The 23,559-nt window shown below is 36.6% G+C and overlaps 1 protein-coding gene across 1 annotated transcript; it reads left to right on the top strand.

Moving 5' to 3' along the window:
- Positions 1-1,021: 1,021 nt before the first annotated feature.
- LOC104216430 (berberine bridge enzyme-like 18) lies at positions 1,022-2,826 on the top strand. Its single transcript, XM_009766465.2, has 2 exons — positions 1,022-1,786; positions 2,123-2,826. The coding sequence occupies exons 1-2, from the start codon at positions 1,114-1,116 to the stop codon at positions 2,368-2,370; spliced, it is 921 nt and encodes a 306-aa protein (XP_009764767.2). The 5' UTR covers positions 1,022-1,113; the 3' UTR covers positions 2,371-2,826.
- Positions 2,827-23,559: the final 20,733 nt, after the last annotated feature.

Consider the following 23,559-nt stretch of genomic DNA (forward strand, 5'->3'; position numbering starts at 1 on the left):
TTAGTTCACAAAAGGAAGACTCTTGGACATTTTATGTGGATTTCCTCCTCTCTTCTCTTGAGGCTTTACAATAAATGAGAGTTGATTTAATGTTACATACTTTACTTTGATCATCACACAAACACTAAACCTAAAAGTTGGCTTCGGTCTGGGGATTACTAATTGAATGACATTCCTTACTTGCTAATTGATTTGGACTCTTTTTTAGTGGTTGAGGTTTTTGTGTTACCAAAATATGGAAGAATCCATGGAGTATACGTCATGAACAATTACTTATAATTATCTTAAATATAGTATGATAATGTAAACAGTGTTTTCCATTGTCTGTCTATAAAAGTTAAACCCGTGAAAATATGAACTGTCAAATTGTGTATTGATGTCTTGAGGCCAACTTTGACCTAGTGACAGAGAATATTCAAGGTATCACTAACACTCCTTCGTCGGAAAGTTATACAGTATAATTAGATAATTTTTATTTATTCATGTATATATACTACATATTGACATGCTTTTGTTCTCTATTTATAAACTTGATTATTTAGAAAAGCATAACCCTCCAGTGCATGCAATGAATTATCGTCATTAATAAATAATTCACCTAAAGTTTCATGATAGGAACAAGGTGGTTTCCTTAAAAATAAAATAAAAGGAGAAAAAAATAGTTTACTACATTAGTTGGGAAGTTATGAAATCATCTCAAATGATATTTTGTGTTTTTGAAGATTATATATTTTAGAACCCCTAACTCCAGAATAAATCTAATTTATGTCCTTTTCTTTTAATTAATAAATGTATCTATAGTAACATAAAAAATTACCAAAAAGATTATTTAACTCTACAGAAATCAATGCTGATTTTGCTTTCCTTCGTGAATGCATGCGTTAGGAAATTTAAAATGAGCAAGCCAGCAATATTTATTCATTTTTTATTTTCATAATTAAATGGTACCAAATGGTTGTTTTGCAACTAAGATCCAAATGGGACGAGGAATATGTGTTCTACTATATACATGAAAATTGGTCCAACTTTGGTTAGCAAAAATCTTTAATTTAGGTCCTCCTAGCATTATAGATACAGAGGTCCTGCAACATTTTTTCTCAAATTACCACAAAAATGATGATCTCGTGGCTTTTTTATCTTTCACTTCTTGTTTTCTCATCATCTTTATGTGCAGCTTCAGCTGATGCTCAAGAGAAGTTCCTTCAATGCTTATATGTTAGTAACCAAAAACACTCCATTTACACCCCAAACAACAAATCTTACTCATCCGTTTTGCAATTCTCGCTGCAAAACCTAAGGTTCAATACGACGAAAACCCCTAAACCTCTTGTAATTGTGACCCCAGTTAGTGAAGCTGAAATCCAACGAGTCATACTTTGTGCTAAGGAAAGTAGCATACATATTAGGGTTTGTAGTGGAGGGCATGATCATGAAGGCCTTTCTTATGTATCAGAGGTTCCATTTGTCCTAATTGATTTGATTGACCATAGAAACATCACTATCAATATTGATGATAAAACTGCATGGGTTGAAACAGGATCCACTCTCGGCGAACTCTATCATAAAATATCGAAGAAAAGTAAAACCCTAGGGTTTCCAGCAGGTATTTGTCCGACAGTTGGTGTTGGTGGTCATATTAGTGGAGGTGGCACTGGGGTTATGCTTAGGAAATATGGCCTAGCAGCAGATAATGTTATAGATGCACGCTTAATCGACGCGGATGGAAGGATTCTTGATAGGAAATCAATGGGGGAAGATCTCTTTTGGGCTATAAGAGGAGGTGGAGGTAATACCTTTTGACTTGTTCTTGCATGGAAAATCAAATTGGTGGATGTTCCTGAAAAGGTAGTAGCCTTCACTATTGACAAAACCTTGGAACAAAATGCCACAAAACTTGTGCACAAATGGCAATACGTCTCGTCGAAGTTGCATCAAGATTTGTACATTAGAATCTTCATACATAAAGATAAACAAAATATATTCATAGCTTCATTCATCTCTATATTCCTCGGTGATATCGACCGATTACTCCTTATCATGCAAGAAAACTTCCCTGAATTGGGATTAGCAAGACAAAATTGCATTGAGATGGGCTGGATTAAATCTACTTTATATTTTGCAGGGTTCCCAAGAGGAGAATCTCTTGATGTTCTAATATCTAGGGGTTTACCACCAACGCTTTACTCAAAAGCAAAACCGGACTACGTGCAAAAGCCAATCTCAGTACAACAACTAGAAGGGATATGGGACTTTTTCAATGCAGGTGAAGCTAAATTTGAACAAATTATATCGACTCCATATGGTGGTAGAATGGATGAGATTTCAGAGTATGAGCTTCCATTCCCACATAAGAGTTGGAAATTTGTATGAAATCCAATACCTAACGTTTTGGGATGAAGAAGGAGAAGAAGAAGCTGAAAGGCACATAAGTTGGATGCGAAGGCTTTATGCCCATATGGAACCTTTTGTTTCTGCGTCCCCACGAGCTGCTTATATTAATTATAGGGATCTTGATATTGGAGTGAATAACAAGAAGGGAAACACAAGCTATGCACAAGCTAAGGTTTCGGGAATTAAGTATTTCAAAATTAACTTTGATAGATTGGTTCAAGTGAAAACTAAGGTGGATCCTTCAAACTTTTTTAGGAATGAACAAAGCATTCCTCCCTTGGTGGAATAAGAATAAAGGTGAATTAAGTATATGGAGGAAGAAAAGGTCAAAGTAAAATAGTTATGGTATTTAATTCGCCAAGGGGTTGTTTGGTAGATGTATTACTAAAAATAATGTCTAGTACTAAACTATATATATGTGTATGTGAGTGTGTACGATGTGCATACTAATTACTCTTTTATAGCAAATACAATATACAATAACAAAAAGGAAAACACAAGCTATCAGCTGAAAACATAAGAGGGGGTGAATTGTGTAGAATAAAATTTAGTCAATTTAGTTGACTTAAAATATTGATTCCTGTAACTGCAGAAGATGACCATGAGTTCTTTGAAGAAATGAAGTACGAAACTAGAAGTACAAAAAAAATAAAAATAAAGAGGTATTAGGCCCTTTTAGTTAAACCAATTTAATAAAAAGAAAATTTTTTAACCAGAGATAATTAATTCTAGATCTGAGATAAATGATAGGAATGAACAAGCACAACTGAAAATAATTTTGATTACAACAGCGATTGACTCTAACAATGTAAGAAATAGATAATTGCTCCAATAATAAGAAATGATAATGAAGAATACATAAAGGAAAAGAATCACGATGCTCAAACAAGACCGCCCTCCGTCTGTTTGATAAAATAGAATTAAAGATTCATATCGAGATTCTAAGATCTCGTCTCTTTTCTCGGCCAGGGGACTGAGGTTCGGGAGCATCTTTATCTTCTTTGGGATGTATATGTTGTTGTATATGTATGTGCTTCTCTCCCTTATGTCACATTTTCTCATGATATTTATACCAAACACTTCCTTACCCGGTGGTCCTTAATCAGAGTACCTAAGTTCTTGGAATATCCTATAGAATATTCCTTTAGAATATCTAAGTGTCGAACTGGACGTTCGGACAATTGAGTACTCGACCTCGACCGTAGCTATATCACTTGCCGGCATATCGCTTTCTACACGCGACTTCAGCTTGGTTGCTCCTTGGTTGCTCTTCCTTAAGAAGAATTCCTTTGATTAGATTTTGACCCATACAGTTAGTCTCTCCGCCCATTGGGGTTGCCTTTGGGCGAGCTCAGTGGGCGGACTTCGCCAGTTGCACCTTTTAAGAAATCTGAGCACATCGGCCGAAGAGTGACCCTTCATAGGGAGATGATGATATGATGTTTCAGGAGCCGTACCTGACCATTCTGTCTGTTTGAAATGACGTCAATATCTCATGCGTCATTATGGCGCATGTTTCCTAGTCGTTTCTCGTACCTCCTCTGCTTTGGAATTAACGTGGTGGCATTTGGTTTTTCCGCTCAGGATGTTTGTATTCTTATAAATAGAGGAGAGAACTCTTCATTTGGGGTTGCTGTGTTTTTTACATATTATTCAAAAGACTCCAAGCTTCTCTTTCCTCCTTCCTCTGATTCTTACGTTTCCATCTTTCTTATTTCGAAGTTCCTTGTCATTGTTACTCCCTCTATACAAGCTCCTATTACCTACATAACCGAAGAAACATGGCTAGTGCACCTTTGACTTCCGATAGAGTTGCTGGTACCATTGCATCGGAAACAGATATGCCCTCCCATGAAGAAAGGACGACCATTGTAGAAGATGAGAATTTTCCCACCATGGATGAGATATTTCCACGCTCGGGGAAAGCCAGGATTGATTTCAAGCATTTACCTGACGCCGATCCTGAGACCATTTTTTCCGTAATGGACGCTGCGGCACTTGCTACTCTTATGGCCAAGTGGAGGATTCCTGATCATGTTGAAATCATTCCCGCGGATAATGATGTTGTACAAGTACATCGCCCGGGATACTGCACCTTTTATGCATACCCGTTTGTCATCGGTTACACACTTTCCCATCCTTACTTCGCAGAAGACTTTTGTCATTATTATGGAATGTGCCTGGCTCAGCTCTCCCCATATATATACAAAATTTTCCTCATGCCCACCAAGTACGCAGAACGGGCTGTACGAGAGATTTCTCTTAGCCACTTGTTCCACCTCTTCGTACCCAGTTTTTATAGGGGTACTATAATACATCTTCGTCACCATGGGACCATGGTATTGGTGGTAAATATGGATGAAAAGACCAATCGCCACTTTTGGGAGAGTTTCTTCATTGTGAGGACGGATCATGTTATGTTAAATCCTAACGGATTTCCCGAGAAGTCGCTTTTTTTAAAGCGACTTCTTATTGTCCCCTTCCAGTGAACTGATTGTTCTTTTTCCTTCTATTTCACAGCCGAGAAGGCACCTCCCCCGCTAGTCGATGATATTCGAGAGTAGGTGAGTCAGGTTTTGCCCTATACGATAGGGATTCGTGAATGGTAGTTGTTCCACGAGAGATTCAGTCGTAGACCTTAAGTTGGTGAGTCATCTCGTCTTGCTTTTAGTTGTTTTGCCCTTTGCTCTGTTTTTTCCTCTTTGGTTTAAGCTTCCTTCTTTGATAGGTCAACGGGGCACAAGGAGGGCGAGGGCTCCCATGCCTGCTATTCGTCAGTCGAGTCTCTCGACCAGATTTGCACCTATTGCGGCTGCACGTGAGAGCATTCAAACCACCACTTCTTTATAGACTACGGCCCCTCCCGTGCTTGACCATCATGAGTATGCTCATCAAGTTGAGGCTCCACTTCCTGTGGTTCATTTGGTAGACGAGTCGTCTCAGGACAACAGCGAAGAGACTCTGTTAAAGAGGTGAAGAATAAAGGCCGATGAGGTACCCAAGACCGGGGGGCCTTCGAGGAGTGAACCCGTGTTGGTGGTGCCTTAGTCTACTAGTGATGCCAATTTTTATGAGGAGACCGTATCCCCCTCAGGCATGGAGGTGGTGCCCATTTCTTGCATGGAAGAATCTACCATGGTAGAGGGGCAGAATTCGAAGGCCGCTACGATTATTCCGTGTGGTCCATCGACTTTGCAATAGGCCCGTGCTCCCTCTTCGGCCAGCAAGAGGGAAAAGAGCGTAGTCGTAGATGACTATGAATCTAGTTCGGATATTGAACCCGAGGACATAAGAATGTTTGAGGCGAGATTCACTCGAGTGGAGGTGGGGACAGATGATTCCTCCCGCATGATCGAGATTGCCCCCGAGTGTGACTTGTTAGAGGACACAGTGAGCCTGGTGCCTGAATTTACCCTTCTTTTTTCTGTTACTGAAGGCAGGTCCCTTCACGAGATCAGTGATGTTGGCCTATCACGGGGCGTAACCGGAATAGCTTTGAGGGTGAGTGTATTGCTTTCTTCATTTTACATCTTTTGATCTTGCTAATTTTCTCTTTATGTTCTCTTTTCTTTCTTCAGGCCTTTATTTAGGAGACGGAGAGTATCCTCCACGAGGAGATACGGGCTGCCATTTTTTAGAAAATGGTTTTAAAATACCACCGATTCCGTGACAAGTGTTGCGAGATGCATGCATGACTCAGGGTGGGCGGTAATCCTCAGTCCCTTCGGGAGGAGTTGGAACGGAAGGACGAGGACCTGATGTGGTCCATGAGCAGATGCAACAAACTCGAGGGGATTCTTAGGGCTAAGGAAGAAGAGCTTGAGGTGGGCAAGGGTGTTGCAGCTGAGTGTGTTGACCTTCAGGCGAAGGTAGTGGCCCTGTGGGCGTTGCTTGAGAAGATTGACATTAGGGTCATCGGTTTAATTGTTGAATTGGCGGAGAACGTGACTGAATTTGAAGGGAGGGCGACCAAGTTGGAGAGGGTTGAAGGAGCTCGAGTAGTGGCCTTGGCGAAGGTTGCGGCGCTGGAAGGTACTATCCGCGTTCTCAGGTCCAAACGTGCCACTGAGATGGAGACGACCATTCTGAGGGAGGTGCATCTTGATGAGCGGATTGGCGAGCTTGAGAGGGACGTCTCGATCCTGGGTGATCAAGTTACTACTCTTGAGGCGGAGAAGGCACAATTGTTGGCTTCGACTCCTCCTGCACCTGCCTCTGTTAATGTTCCTCGCCCTTTGTACGAGATGTGGGTTCACGCTGAGGCTCAGCGGGATATATATATAAGAGCTTGTTGGCATCAGGGAATGTCTCTGAGGTCGCTTTCGAAGAGGCTTGAGCTAAAGCGCATAAGGCCCGACTTGCCTGTGGTTATGATCCCGTGACGCCGGAGGCCGGTAAAGTTGTTGAGGCTGAGGACGGGCTTGCCTTTGATGAGGAACATTCTGATAGAGAGGGTGACAATAGAGTTGAAGCCGCTGAACCAAGCGAAGAGAGAGACGACGGCGTGGATGGGGATAATGCTGAATGAAGCTCTTGTATTTAATTTTTCCTCCAGTACTTGGTTGGTTGGGTGGGGTCTCCTTTTTGGTCCTTTGTAAGACGCTATTTTATCTTTAAATAAAATAGTTGGTTTGTCCTTGATTGTATGCCTTCGGCCTTTCCTTATTTTTCTTTTCGAATTTCTTGGATTTTCTTGTAATAAGTCCCTGACTTTTGGTAGTTAACTCGAACGAGGTCAGATTTGACCTGCTAATTCGAGCGAGGTCAAATTTTATCTTGCTAATTTGAGCGAGGTCAGTTTTGACCTGCTAATTTGAGTGAGATCGAATTTTGTCTTATTAATTTGAGCGAGGTTAGATTAGACCTGTTAATTCGAGCGAGGTCGAATGTAGACTTAGAAATTAGTTCAAGTGAGACTGAATATATATTTCCTTTGCGTTGGCGTGGTTGTGTACATTTGGCGTCGTGTAGGAATGTCATACTACTTTGTTTATTCATTGGAGAATATTACATGTTTTCGATTGATCCGTGCATACATTCGAGGAGTCCCAATCTGTCTCGCCCCTTCAGCTCGGCCTAGAGAAGTAGTTGACAGACGGGGTGATGAATGTCTTGCTCAAGCTTCGAGACGTCTTAATGTACGGTCAAGATCAAATTTTAGCTAGTTGTACCGTTGCATAGCTGCTTTGGTGAGCGCATAGGTGAGTTTTACAAACTTGTGCTCTATCTGCATGATGGAGAGATTCGTATGTTTTCCGGGCCAGTAACCCGATCCCAGTCTACACATGTCTTTCTCTCTATGGCGTTAAGCCCCAACTTGTTGGAGAGATTATACTTTTTGGGCCAGTGACCCAATCCCAGTCTATAAAGGTTTTACCCTTTATGGCATTAAGCATCAACTCGGGGGGGGGGGTAATTTTACTCGATCGCTGCCTGCAGGATGGTATGGTACTGAATGTTTTCCTGGTGCGTTGTTTTGATGGTGTTTGTTCCTTGTTCGCGCATCTAGGAGAATATTCCCTTTCCTATCCCCATCCAAAAGAAAAATAACAAGTTAAACCTAAACGAAATCGTTTGTTACCTGGACCTGATTGGTCTGCACGGGGAGAGGGGCGCTGTAGAATGACTGATTTCGCCCTGTACTCGAATGATGGCTTTAGATTTGATCTCAGCCTCTTGTTTAGCTTCGCCGTTAGTCGAGTCTAGGCATCTTATGGGCTGACAACTTACTTTGCCTACTGGGATCTCGAGTTTGACTCCCGTCCGATCCAGTCCTAGGTGCACAAGAATAAGGGAAACATAAGTTATACTCCGTATATACGGGCATGACAAACTTGTTATTTCAAAGAATTACACAACAGGCTATCGTCCCTTCCCAAGAGAGGGTGTGGTGCGCATAAAGTATAGATTATTATCTAACGTAAATATAGCTAGTAGAATTGTCGTCGTGCTCAGTGCTTAGTGTCCATAATCCTACTTCGACAACTCATACTCAGGACATACCAAACCCATCACTACAGCAAGACATGGCTTTCGTATAGATATCAAACATAATTTCGATTTCATGCAAAGATCTGACTTTAGTTGGTTCGGCTATTTCAAAAGCTTGCCTACAAATTTCTCAAGTTGGTGTTTGTAATAAGAGGGCGAGGCTATGATAGCCGGGAAGTGGAACTCTGACTGACATTAGATCTAGAGGAAACTAAAATTTTGGCTAGAAAATTCCCCACAGACGACACCAAATTGTTTGACTAAAAGGTATTAGACCCTTTTAGTTAAACCAATTTAATAAAAAGATTTGGGGCAAATTTTAACCAGAGATAATTAACTCTAGATCTGAGATAAATGATCGGAATGAACAAGCACAACTGAACATAAATTTTAATTACAACAACGATTGACTCTCACAATGCAAGAAATAGATAATTGCTCCAATAATATGAAATGATAATGAAGAACACATAAAAGAAAAGAATCGTCATGCTCAGACAAGACCGCCCTCCGTCCGTTTGATAAAATAGAATTAAAGATGCATATAGAGATTCTAAGCTCTCGTCTCTTTTCTCAGTCAGGAGCCTGAGGTTCGGGAGCATCTTTATCTTCTTTGGGATGTATATGTTGTTGTATATGTATGTGCTTCTCTCCCTTATGTCACACTTTCTCATAATATTTATACCAAATACTTTCCTTACCCAGCGGTCCTTAACCGAAGTACCTAAGTTCTTGGAATATCCCATAGAATATTTCTCTAGAATATCTAAGTGTCGAACTAGCCATTCGGACAGAATTGAGTGCTCGACCTCCACCGTAGCTAAATCACTTGTCGGCATATCGCTTCCTACATGCGACTTCGGCTTTGTTGCTCCTTGGTTGCTCTTCCTTAAGTAGAAATTTTGACCCGTACAAGTTCTTTGAAGAAATGAAGTACGAAACTAGAAGAGCAATAAAAAATAAAAATAAAGAGGCATGGAATTTTTATTGCATATAATTCAGTCACCTTGGGTTATAAGGGAGCTTATACTACGAAAACTTTGAGGAATATGATTTTAGTACAACTTGGATGGTTTTTCCACGTTCACCTCCCAAGTAACTTGGTTGGTTTTCACTCGATCGTCCAACAACAAACTTATCAGATTGGTTTTTCCATGATCACAAACCACGAACACTCCATTTTGGTTTTAACTCGATCACAAATGCAAGGAACCCATACAACTATCTTTTTTTCTCTTATTTTTTACTTCGACACTCTAAGATACTATAGCAGTTCTATTGCACCTACAAATTACCCATTCATGATGTAGCAGGGAGGATGGGTTTTTATTTGCCATCAAGGTGTACTGGTACTGTAGAAGCCTAAGACATGAGATCATGTCATAGTTATATCTAACCTCTCTTACAGCCTTAAAACTGTTATATAAAGTACCTTAAAGGTTTAGGAAAATTAAAAAGGATGAAAATAAAATATCTAGTATTTTCTTATAAATATAAATTATTCAATAGTGTTAATGTTATTATGAGATAAAAATCAACCATAACATTGTCTTTCGAACAATTAAAAGGTTATAATATCTTTAAAATATCATCGTCAAACTATATAACTTACCTATCTAAAAGTTAATAATCAATAAACTTCATCATTAAAACAATACTCCTTATGAGTAGATATAAAATTACTTGCAAACAGCAAAATAATAAAAATCTCATGATTTTGAGAGACATAGATATGAAGGCCTATAGTAAGTAAAGATGTAAATCTTGACTATCTATTTTCAGAAGAAATATTCAAATGATAACCCCTATCGCAATGTGCTCGATTAGTAAATATATAATACCATGGCTCATTATTTTGAGTTACTCTCAATCTTCATATTTCTACAAATGAATATAACTTTAATAATTCATTTGTTAAAGAATTTTGAATGTCGACAACACTAATTAGGAAATTTGACACACGATTTGTGTTAGGAACTATTAGACGAGCCCCGAACGTTGAGCATTGTGCATGTTTCGGGTGCACAGTCGGGCGTTTGAGGCGCAAGACTCACATAACTAATTAGCTCTATACGTGAGCCTCATGGCATTTTGATAGTGTCCCGCCCCAGGTAAGCCCCTCGGCGAGTCCCAAGAAAGCCCTTGTTTTTCTTACAAATAAGTCGTTTACATTCAAATCATCCCAACAATTGCAAAATTGTCATTTAAAAAAAAAAAACAATTGCTTCCTTTTGTTCTACTTAACAATTTCAAGGATTTGAAGTGCCTTAATCTAGATGGTTGAATAAGTCCATTTTAATGGTTACAAAAAAAGAAACAAGTTGCGCAATCTTTGACGAGTCTACTTAAAAGGAAAAAATGCCAACCATAACATTAGGTCCTACTAGCGTTACAAATGGAGATTATTGCAACAGTTTATCTCAAACATCATAGAAAATGACGATCTTCTGTCATATAGCGGCATTACTTCAAGGAAAAATCAGACTACGTGCAGAAGCCAATCTCTGAAAAAGGAGTAGAGAAGATATTGGATTTTTTCTTTGAAAATGAAATTGATTTCGCAGAATTGCATTTGACTCCATATGGTAGAAGAATGGATGAGTTCCTTCCGCATAGAGCTGGAAATTTGTATGACATCCTGTTAGAACAAGAATTACAACAATATTAGAAAATAAACTTGCTTGGCTTAGAGGCACGTAGAAAAAATATTTCTTGAAGATAGTTGGGGTCTCTTCCACGAGCAAATGGAAGAATAAATAACAACTCTATCTCCGGGATTCAATTAAGCCGCACAACAAGTAGCATTCAAGAATGCTGCTCTTCTATTCTTGAATCTATGATTTCACAATTTGATCAATGCCTCTTATAATATTTTTTGGGAAAAGTAGTTTGTGAATTGCTTGTCTTTTTCAAAGAACATCAGCCCTATTTATAGGCTAAAGACTCTTGAAAGATAAGTTTATCATTTAATAAGTTCATGAATATATTTATGAATTTGGAAGATCAAATATATTTTCTAAAACCAAAACGTATGTAGTAAATCAAGAATGAATTCACATTCATTCACTTTAAAAAATAAGAGTCTTTTTTAAATACATTAATTTATCAAATACATTGTTTCAAATTTATTGAAACACTTATTCCAACAATCCTTCACTTGTTTCAAGAAATTTTGAAAATTTTGAGACGTAACATGCGTCAATAATGGTGTCTTTTGGACATGAACCATTAGCTAGTGAAATCATTCTAAATCATTGACTACTTAGTGAACGAATCTTGAACTAAGTAGTTCATTGAATGAAGTAGAAAATATCTTACGCACATTACTATTTTTTCGGTGAAAATCGATATCCTTTGACACCTTACAGCCATGTGTCCTGAATCCTTTTATCTAATAGCTTTAAGATTTTCCGGTTAAATATTGAAGCGGCCTCCACTTCGCACTTAGAGCGGTGAATTCATCAATAGTTACTTTGCATACTCCGACCAAATAGTCTATGAATTTATTAAGAGAAATTAAACCCACCCTCCTCCACAGCAAAGTAACGGTAAATCTATCAAGAGTGTTCCTCCACATCCCAACCGAAATTGATCTTATAGATTTATTAAGAGAATAAAATCTCATCCTCCTCTACAGTAGGAATATGGACATCTATCACAAATTTTCTGCAAATAAAATTTTTATTAATGTACTCAATTATTGTAACATTACTTGTTTCTCCCTTTGAACCTAAGATGATATCATTAGGTAGGGTTTCTATAAACTACAATCAATTTACAACAGGTTTTATTCTCATTCCATTACAAGTCTCTACCACCAACTCTTTGCCTAATCCTTTAGACAAAAGGATCTGCTAAATTAAATCTGGATTTCACATATTGAAGGGATATTACGCCATCCTCCAATAATCTTCTCACATGATTATGTTTAAGATGAACTTGTCTTGATTTGTCATTATAACAATCTCTTGAAGCCCGAAATATAGCAACTTTATTATCACAATAGATAGTCAAAGGTGGCACTGGCTTACTCCATAGAGGGATGTCTACCAACATCTAAGTCAATCAGCTTCTTCTCCAGCAGAAAACATAGCTATAAATTCTGATTCCATTGTTGAGTGAGTAATACATGTTTGCTTCTTTGATTTCCAAGAGATTGCTCCTCCAGCCAAAGTGAAAATCCAAGCAGTAAGACTTAGAGTCATTCGGATCAGAATTCTAAGTAGCATCACTATAGCCTTCAAGAACTACTGGAAATGTAGAATAATGAATGCCAACATTAATTGTACCCCTTAAGTATCTTAAAACACGAATTAAGTCATTCCAATGCTCAACTCCGGGGTTACTAGTGAACTTGATCAAGGTTCCTACTACATAACCAATATCTGGCCTAGTGCAATGCATGGCATAGATTAGACTCCCAACAATATGAGAATAAGTCAATTGATCAACACCATCAATAGAGTTGCACACTAGTTTGATGCTAGGATCAAATGGAGTAGGAGCATGCGTATCGTCAAAATGACCAAATCTCTTTAGAACTTTCTCAATATAACTTGATTGAGTAAGAGTCAAGCCATTAGCTGATCTTACAATTTTAATGCCCAAAATCACATCAGCTTCTCCAAGATCTTTCATTTCAAATTGAGAAGCAAGAAATGATTTCGTTTCCTTGACCCTTTCAATATCAGTTCCAAATATCAACATGTCATCTACATATAGACAAATTAGAACACCAGAGTTTTCTTGAAATTTACTAACTATGCAAATATCACCATCATTAATTAAATAGCCATTAGAAATCATGTTTTTTTAAAATTTCTCATGTCATTGCTTTAGAGCTTGTTTTAATCCATAAAGAGATTTAAGAAGCTTACAAACTTTATGTTCCTGACCAGGAATGACAAATCCTTCTGGTTGTTTCATGTAAACTTCTTTATCTAAATCTTCATTCAGAAATGCAGTCTTCACATCCATTTGATGAATTATCAATCCATGAATTGCGGCTAAAGCTACTAAAAGCCGAATGGATTTGATCCGAGCTACTGGTGCAAAAGTATCAAAATAATCAATATCTTTCATTTGAGTAAAACCATTTCCACCAAATGCGCTTTGTACTTATCTAAAGTGCCATCAGACTTCAATTTCTTCCTTAAAACTTGTCACACCTCCTTTTTCCATACCCGCGAGGGTATAAGGGAGTTTTTTCCAATTAAAGGACAATCGAAACGAGATTTGTTTATTTATTTCAGAGTCGCCACTTGGGAGATTTAGGGTGTCCCAAGTCACCAATTTAATCCCGAATCGAGGAAAATATTCGACTTTCCAAATGAAGTCTGCGAACCAGAAATTCTAAGTAAGGAATTCTGTTGACCCGAGGGAAGGTGTTAGGCACCCCCGAATCCCGTGGTTCTAGCACGGTCGCTTAAACTGTTGTAATGGCTAAAATATCTGATTTTAATACATGTTCAAAAACTATAGTGCAATTTTAACTTTTAACCGCTTTTATTGTTATTATTATTATTTTTACAAGAATGTGAACATTGTTTAAAACATGTCTTTGGATTACGTCACATGAAATGCACCCGCAATCCGGAACACATTTTATTCAATGTTTTGGGATTTGGATTTGGGTCGCAAAAATGCGCACCCGTGTTTAAGAATGTATTATTATTAGCATCGTGCCTAAAGCGATTAACGTATTATTATTCATGGGTAAGACCGTAGAATTCACTAAACAGTCCATCCCGAATTCTAAATACTCAATTAAACATTTATTGAGGTCCCCGCAATTGGTGCATTTTATTGGGCGAGGCTCATCTCATTTATTTTTAAAAGACAATCCTAAAATGCCTACATTATTTTCTATTAAATCTGTCTCTACAAAATAAAATAAAAAAATCTTAATTTATTTACATGCTGAAATTAACCAATAATATTTACTCTAAACAATATTTCTACCAAGTTCCTACTAAATGGCCTATTCGTTTGATTTTTGACTCGACGAAGTTACTACACCATTTATTTATTTAGGCAATATATGCAGATAGTTCAACTGTTAAGCTATCGTCGAATGTTCCACTGTGTGTATTAAATAGCTACATGATTCTTATTTTTTGCAAGCTAAATAATTTGTACATACAAATAAAAATCAGAATATAATTAAAGCTAATTCAGAATTTCAACTCTTCATTTTTCGTATTCATGCTTCATATTCGGATTACAATAACCAGCTTTTCAGTTGTGTACCTGATATTGGAAGCAAAAGAAAATGAAGATGAGAATCAGCAGCAGTAATAACAATACAACACAGCAACAACAGCCCAGCAACAGTAACAATCCAGTAACAGACCGGTGGAGTAGTAATCCCAAAACAAATGCTTCCAACTTTTATGAAACCACAACAATTAATGTTGATTTCAAACAATGAAAGAAAGCAGAATATTTTTTTTGTTTTGTTTTTGTTATTTGAAAGCTTAAATATTTTTCGGAATTTTTCTTTCTCTTAAATGTTCAGCCTTTTTTTCTCTCTTATTTTCTTTTTGTTCCAGATTCGTTCCTCTCTTTTTTCTCTATTTGTGTCCTCCCCAAAATCTGATTTCAAGACTTCTACTTATATCCCATCCCATAAATCTTTTAATCAATTAAAATCAACCCATTTTCTCTACAAAACCCATTATCTTCCCACTCATCCCCATTACATTAAATAAATATATCACACCACCCCATTATATTTTGTCCTCCATGCCTAATATAAACAAATACAAGATTCTCCCACACTAAAATTTGTCTTGTCCCCCCTTTATATTTATATCACAACCCACCCCATTTCATTTTGTCCCCCATGCTTCATATAAACAATTACAAAATGTACAATTCCTAAACTACCCCTCCGACCCTATTACAAATTACTATTTTACCCCCGAAAGTACTATAAATTACCAAACTACCCATCAGCTATAACACATCAATTAATCAAACTTAACCAAAATATAGACAATATGATTAATTTCTAACAATGTTCAAACAACAAATTTCATGAACATGAATTCTTCAACATTTCAACAACAAATCACATGAACATGATTTCTTCAACATTTCAACAACAAATCACATGAATACAAATTGAACAACAAAGAACAACTAAAATTTGATTGAACAATATTTTAGCAACAAACAATCCTATTTTCGGATTCAACAACAACAACAACAAACAAGTATATTCAAATTTCTAATTCAATAATATTGAACTTAAAATCAACTCTAACAACATGACAACAAACAATTCCTATATTAAACTTAAACAAGATTATAAGACAAATTCAAGAAATAATCATAAATGATAAACAAGAAATCAAGTTATACAAATTTCGGATTCAAGATCAACCAACAAAGTATGAACATGAATGAGTCTATTTTAAAAACGACGGATTCAAATGATTAAACCAACAACTTCCCTATTACAAATAAATTATTTTAGGCAAATAACAAAACAAACTTAAGAAGAAACAATTATGAATTTAAACTTCAACTTAACAATATTAACAATTTCTGAAAAAATACATAGAACACATGAAACAAATTAATTAAACTTCAATTTGTATCTAACCAACATTAAACTAACAACTTTTAACTAAACAATAAACAAGAACGATAAAACAAACATGAAACAAATTGAAAAATTAATTAATCAAAGTTCCATTTGAATCTGAAAATTTAATCAACAAAACATATGAACAAACTAGAAAATTATTTCAACGATGAACAAACAAAACAAAAATTGAATCATTTATCGATTTCGGATCCGAAAAATAGCAAACAAAATATGGACAGAAACAAAACTTAGAACAACTAACCGTAAATGACCAACGACGAACTCGAACGAACTTTAAACGAATCCAACGAAACTTTGACATAAACGGACTTGAAGACGACGAAGCGACAACGAAACAATAGCAGCGAAGAGGACGATGAAGTGAAGCAGCAAATAGCTGGAAGAAAAACGCAGCAGCAGTGGCGACGCGGGCAGCAGTAGCAACGCTACTCAACTAGTGGCAGCGATGGAGACGACGATGCTCGTTTGGACGAAGCTTTTGCTTAAACAGTAGCAGCTGTGGTGAAGAAGGTTGCAGCGGACAACAATGGCGGAGCAGGCAGCAGCATGAAGAGAAGAGACGCAGCAACGCTGTAATGCAGTAGCAAACGCAACAAGAAGGAGAAGCAACTGATCGCATCAAGAAAGAGTAGACGATGCACGATGGATGAGCTCAAACTTAACGATGACGAAGCTCGATGGATAAGGGCAGCTATGGAGGTGTTGGTGCGTGTGTGTGTGAGTGTGACGGGGTGAGGGGGAAGGGCTGGAGGGGGTGGTCGTTGGGGGTAGGGCAGCCATGGATGGAGCTTGAAGATGGTGAAGGAGAAGAGAGAAAGAGAGAGGGGGGGGGGGGGGGCGGATGGGTTAGTATTTTTTAGGGTTTTCTTCTTCTTCTTTTTTTGTTTTGTGTTGTTTGTAAGATAATAGGGGTGTTGGGTTATGGACTGGGTCGACCCAGTTAGAAATGGACTGGGTCGTTTGGGAAGATTGGGCCATTTTTTGGGCCTATGGCTTGAAATCGAAGAAGGGGCCCAATTCCGACTTTCTTTATATTTTCGCTATTTTTTCTTCTTTTATTTCTCTAAAACTAAATTATAAAAAATACATAAATTATTATTAAGAAACTAAATTAAGTTATAAAAGCGCAAATTAACTCCCAATAACAATTAACGCACAATTAAGTAAATTAAATACATTAATTTATCAAATACATTGTTTCAAATTTATTGAAACACTTATTCCAACAATCCCTCACTTGTTTCAAGAAATTTTGAAAATTTTGAGACGTAACATGCGTCAATAATGGTGTCTTTTGGACATGAACCATTAGCTAGTGAAATCATTCTAAATCATTGACTACTTAGTGAACGAATCTTGAACTAAGTAGTTCATTGAATGAAGTAGAAAATATCTTACGCACATTACTATTTTTTCGGTGAAAATCGATATCCTTTGACACCTTACAGCCATGTGTCCTGAATCCTTTTATCTAATAGCTTTAAGATTTTCCTGTTAAATATTGAAGCGGCCTCCACTTCGCACTTAGAGCGGTGAATTCATCAAGAGTTACTTTGCATACTCCGACCAAATAGTCTATGAATTCATTAAGAGAAATTAAACTCACCCTCCTCCACAGCAAAGTAACGGTAAATCTATCAAGAGTGTTCCTCCACATCCCAACCGAAATTAATCTTATAGATTTATTAAGAGAATAAAATCTCATCCTCCTCTACAGTAGGAATATGGACATCTATCACAAATTTTCTGCAAATAAATTTTTTATTAATGTACTCAATTATTGTAACATTACTTGTTTCTCCCTTTGAACCTAAGATGATATCATTAGGTAGGGTTTCTATAAACTACAATCAATTTACAACAGGTTTTATTCTCATTCCATTACAAGTCTCTACCACCAACTCTTTGCCTAATCCTTTAGACAAAAGGATCTGCTAAATTAAATCTGGATTTCACATATTGAAGGGATATTACGCCATCCTCCAATAATCTTCTCAAATGATTGTGTTTAAGATGAACTTGTCTTGATTTGTCATTATAACAATCTCTTGAAGCCCGAAATATAGCAACTTTATTATCACAATAGATAGTCAAAGGTGGCACTGGCTTACTCCATAGAGGGATGTCTACCAACATCTAAGTCAATCAGCTTCTTCTCCAGCAGAAAACATAGCTATAAATTCTGATTCCATTGTTGAGTGAGCAGTACATGTTTGCTTCTTTGATTTCCAAGAGATTGCTCCTCCAGCCAAAGTGAAAATCCAAGCAGTAAGACTTAGAGTCATTCGGATCAGAATTCTAAGTAGCATCACTATAGCCTTCAAGAACTACTGGAAATGTAGAATAATGAATGCCAACATTAATTGTACCCCTTAAGTACCTTAAAACACGAATTAAGGCATTCCAATGCTCAACTCCGGGGTTACTAGTGAACTTGCTCAAGGTTCCTACTACATAACCAATATCTGGCCTAGTGCAATGCATGGCATAGATTAGACTCCCAACAATATGAGAATAAGTCAATTGATCAACACCATCAATATAGTTGCACACTAGTTTGATGCTAGGATCAAATGGAGTAGGAGCATGCGTATCGTCAAAATGACCAAATCTCTTTAGAACTTTCTCAATATAACTTGATTGAGTAAGAGTCAAGCCATTAGCTGATCTTACAATTTTAATGCCCAAAATCACATCAGCTTCTCCAAGATTTTTCATTTCAAATTGAGAAGCAAGAAATGATTTCGTTTCCTTGACCCTTTCAATATCAGTTCCAAATATCAACATGTCATCTACATATAGACAAATTAGAACACCAGAGTTTTCTTGAAATTTACTAACTATGCAAATATCACCATCATTAATTAAATAGCCATTAGAAATCATGTTTTTTAAAAATTTCTCATGTCATTGCTTTGGAGCTTGTTTTAATCCATAAAGAGATTTAAGAAGCTTACAAACTTTATGTTCCTGACCAGGAATGACAAATCCTTCTGGTTGTTTCATGTAAACTTCTTTATCTAAATCTTCATTCAGAAATGCAGTCTTCACATCCATTTGATGAATTATCAATCCATGAATTGCGGCTAAAGCTACTAAAAGCCGAATGGATTTGATCCGAGCTACTGGTGCAAAAGTATCAAAATAATCAATATCTTTCATTTGAGTAAAACCATTTCCACCAAATGCGCTTTGTACTTATCTAAAGTGTCATCAGACTTCAATTTCTTCCTTAAAACTTGTCACACCTCCTTTTTCCATACCCGCGAGGGTATAAGGGAGTTTTTTCCAATTAAATGACAATCGAAACGAGATTTGTTTATTTATTTCAGAGTCGCCGCTTGGGAGATTTAGGGTGTCCCAAGTCACCAATTTAATCCCGAATCGAGGAAAATATTCGACTTTCCAAATGAAGTCTGCAAACCAGAAATTCTAAGTAAGGAATTCTGTTGACCCGAGGGAAGGTGTTAGGCACCCCCGAATCCCGTGGTTCTAGCACGGTCGCTTAAACTGTTGTAATGGCTAAAATATCTGATTTTAATACATGTTCAAAAACTATAGTGCAATTTTAACTTTTAACCGCTTTTATTGTTATTATTATATTTTTAAAGAATGTGAACATCGTTTAAAAACATGTCTTTGGATTGCGTTACATAAAATGCATCCACGATCCGGAACATATTTTTATTCAATGTTTTGGGATTTGGATTTGGGTCGCATAAATGCGTACCCGCAATCCGGAACACATTTTATTCAATATTTCGGGATTTGGATTTGGGTCGCAAAAATGCGCACCCGTGTTTAAGAATGTATTATTATTAACATCGTGCCTAAAGCGATTAACGTATTATTATTCATGGGTAAGACCGTGGAATTCACTAAACAGTCCATCCCGAATTCTAAATACTCAATTAAACATTTATTGAGGTCCCCGCAATTGGTGCATTTTATTGGGCGAGGCTCATCTCATTTATTTTTAAAAGACAATCCTAAAATGCCTACATTATTTTCTATTAAATCTGTCTCTACAAAATAAAATAAAATAAAAATCTTAATTTATTTACATGCTGAAATTAACCAATAATATTTACTCTAAACAATATTTCTACCAAGTTCCTACTAAATGGCCTATTCGTTTGATTTTTGACTCGACGAAGTTACTACACCATTTATTTATTTAGGCAATATATGCAGATAGTTCAACTGTTAAGCTATCGTCGAATGTTCCACTGTGTGTATTAAATAGCTACATGATTCTGATTTTTTACAAGCTAAATAATTTGTACATACAAATAAAAATCAGAATATAATTAAAGCTAATTCAGAACTTCAACTCTTCATTTTTCGTATTCATGCTTCATATTCGGATTACAATAACCAGCTTTTCAGTTGTGTACCTGATATTGGAAGCAAGAGAAAATGAAGATGAGAATCAGCAGCAGTAATAACAATACAACACAGCAACAACAGCCCAGCAATAGTAACAATCCAGTAACAGACCGGTGGAGTAGTAATCCCAAAACAAATGCTTCCAACTTTTATGAAACCACAACAATTAATGCTGATTTCAAACAATGAAAGAAAGCAGAATATTTTTTTTGTTTTGTTTTTGTTATTTGAAAGCTTAAATATTTTTCGGAATTTTTCTTTCTCTTAAATGTTCAGCCTTTTTTTCTCTAATATTTTCTTTTTGTTCCAGATTCGTTCCTCTCTTTTTTCTCTATCTGTGTCCTCCCCAAAATCTGATTTCAAGACTTCTACTTATATCTCATCCCACAAATCTTTTAATCAATTAAAATCAACCCATTTTCTCTACCAAACCTATTATCTTCTCACTCATCCCCATTACATTAAATAAATATATCACACCACCCCATTATATTTTGTCCCCCGTGCCTAATATAAACAAATACAAGATTCCCCCCCACTAAAATTTGTCTTGTCACCCCTTTATATTAAATAACTATATCACAACCCACCCCATTTTATTTTGTCCCTCATGCTTCACATAAAAAATTACAAAATATTCAATTACCAAACTACCCCATCAGCTATAACAATCAGTTAATCAAACTTAACCAAAATATAGACAATATGATAAATTTCTAACAATGTTCAAACAATGAATCACATGAACATGATTTCTTCAATATTTCAACAACAAATCACATGAACATGATTTCTTCAACATTTCAACAACAAATCACATGAACACAAATTGAACAACAAAGAACAACTAAAATTTGATTGAACAATATTTTAGCAACAAACAAACCTATTTTCAGATTCAACAACAACAACAACAAACAAGTATATTCAAATTTCTAAATTCAATAATATTGAACTTAAAATCAACTCTAACAACATGACAACAAACAATTCCTATATTAAACTTAAACAAGATTATAAGACAAATTCAAGAAATAATCATAAATGATAAACAAGAAATCAAGTTATACAAATTTCGGATTCAAGATCAACCAACAAAGTATGAACATGAATGAGTCTATTTTAAAAACGACGGATTCAAATGATTAAACCAACAACTTCCCTATTACAAATAAATTATTTTAGGCAAATAACAAAACAAACTTAAGAAGAAACAATTATGAATTTAAACTTCAACTTAACAATATTAACAATTTCTGAAAAAAATACATAGAACACATGAAACAAATTAATTAAACTTCAATTTGTATCTAACCAACATTAAACTAACAACTTTTAACTAAACAATAAACAAGAACGATAAAACAAACATGAAACAAATTGAAAAATTAATTAATCAAAGTTCCATTTGAATCTGAAAATTTAATCAACAAAACATATGAACAAACTAGAAAATTATTTCAACGATGAACAAACAAAACAAAAATTGAATCATTTATCGATTTCGGATCCGAAAAATAGCAAACAAAATATGGACAGAAACAAAACATAGAACAACTAAACGTAAATGACCAACGACAAACTCGAACGAACTTTAAATGAATCCAACGAAACTTTGACATAAACGGACTTGAAGACGACGAAGCGACAACGAAACAATAGCAGCGAAGAGGACGATGAAGTGAAGCAGCAAATAGCTGGAAGAAAAACACAGCAGCAGTGGCGACGCGGGCAGCAGTAGCAACGCTACTCAACTAGTGGCAGCGATGGAGACGACGATGCTCGTTTGGACGAAGCTTTTGCTTAAACAGTAGCAGCTGTGGTGAAGAAGGTTGCAGCGGACAACAATGGCGGATCAGGCAGCAGCATGAAGAGAAGAGACGCAGCAACGCTGTAATGCAGCACAAACGCAATAAGAAGGAGAAGCAACTGATCGCATCAAGAAAGAGTAGACGATGCACGATGGATGAGCTCAAACTTGACGATGATGAAGCTCGATGGATAAGGGCAGCTATGGAGGTGTTGGTGCGTGTGTGTGTGAGTGTGACGGGGTGAGGGGGAAGGGCTGGAGGGGGTGGTCATTGGGGGTAGGGCAGCCATGGATGGAGCTTGAAGATGGTGAAGGAGAAGAGAGAAAGAGAGAGGGGGGTGGCGGATGGGTTAGTATTTTTTAGGGTTTTCTTCTTCTTCTTTTTTTGTTTTGTGTTGTTTGTAAGATAATAGGGGTGTTGGGTTATGGACTGGGTCGACCCAGTTAGAAATGGACTGGGTCGTTTGGGAAGATTGGGCCATTTTTTGGGCCTATGGCTTGAAATCGAAGAAGGGGCCCAATTCCGACTTTCTTTATATTTTCGCTCTCTTTTTTTCTTTTATTTCTCTAAAACTAAATTATAAAAAATACTTAAATTATTATTAAGAAACTAAATTAAGTTATAAAAGCGCAAATTAACTCCCAATAACAATTAACGCACAATTAAGTAATAATTAAGCATAAAATTGTATATTTGGACATTAAATGCTAAAAATGCAAACGATGCCTATTTTTGTAAATTTTTATTTTTTTTAAACAAACTTAATTACTAACAAATTGTAGAATTAAATCCTACATGCAAAATGCGACATATTTTTTTATTTTTATTAATTTAACAAATAAACATGCACAGACAAACATACAAATAATTACACAAAAATACCACAAAATATCACAAAAATTGCACACCAAGAAAAATTATTTTATTTTTGAATTTTTTGGGAGTAATTCTCATATAGGGCAAAAATCACGTGCTTACAGCTGCCCCTCTTTGCCCGAAGACACGAAGGGTTTTCGTGCAAAGATAAAGCGAGCGATTTTTGCCCATCCGAGTACTCCGTGTGAAGCATTTTTTGAAAAAGATTTGACCGAACCTTTGCTTCAAAGGTTTCCTACATATCCTGGGCTAAACAGGAATCAGGTCAATGTAGTTCGGGAAGTTTTTGGTAGCTGGGACTACCGTGGGACTGCGATGTTACTGCTGTTGCATGCTGTTATCACTGCTTACCGATCTCCTTGTTACACCGTGCTTAAAAGAAAACAAGAAGCTAGGCTAGACTAAAATTTGTTCTTGTTGCCTTGCTTTCTTGTCGGCTTGTGTTTCCTCCGGTGCTTTTCTTCCGATGCTTTTCTTCCTTTTGAC

This window comes from Nicotiana sylvestris, chromosome 3, assembly GCF_000393655.2.
Source record: "Nicotiana sylvestris chromosome 3, ASM39365v2, whole genome shotgun sequence".
Classification (NCBI taxonomy): domain Eukaryota; kingdom Viridiplantae; phylum Streptophyta; class Magnoliopsida; order Solanales; family Solanaceae; genus Nicotiana; species Nicotiana sylvestris.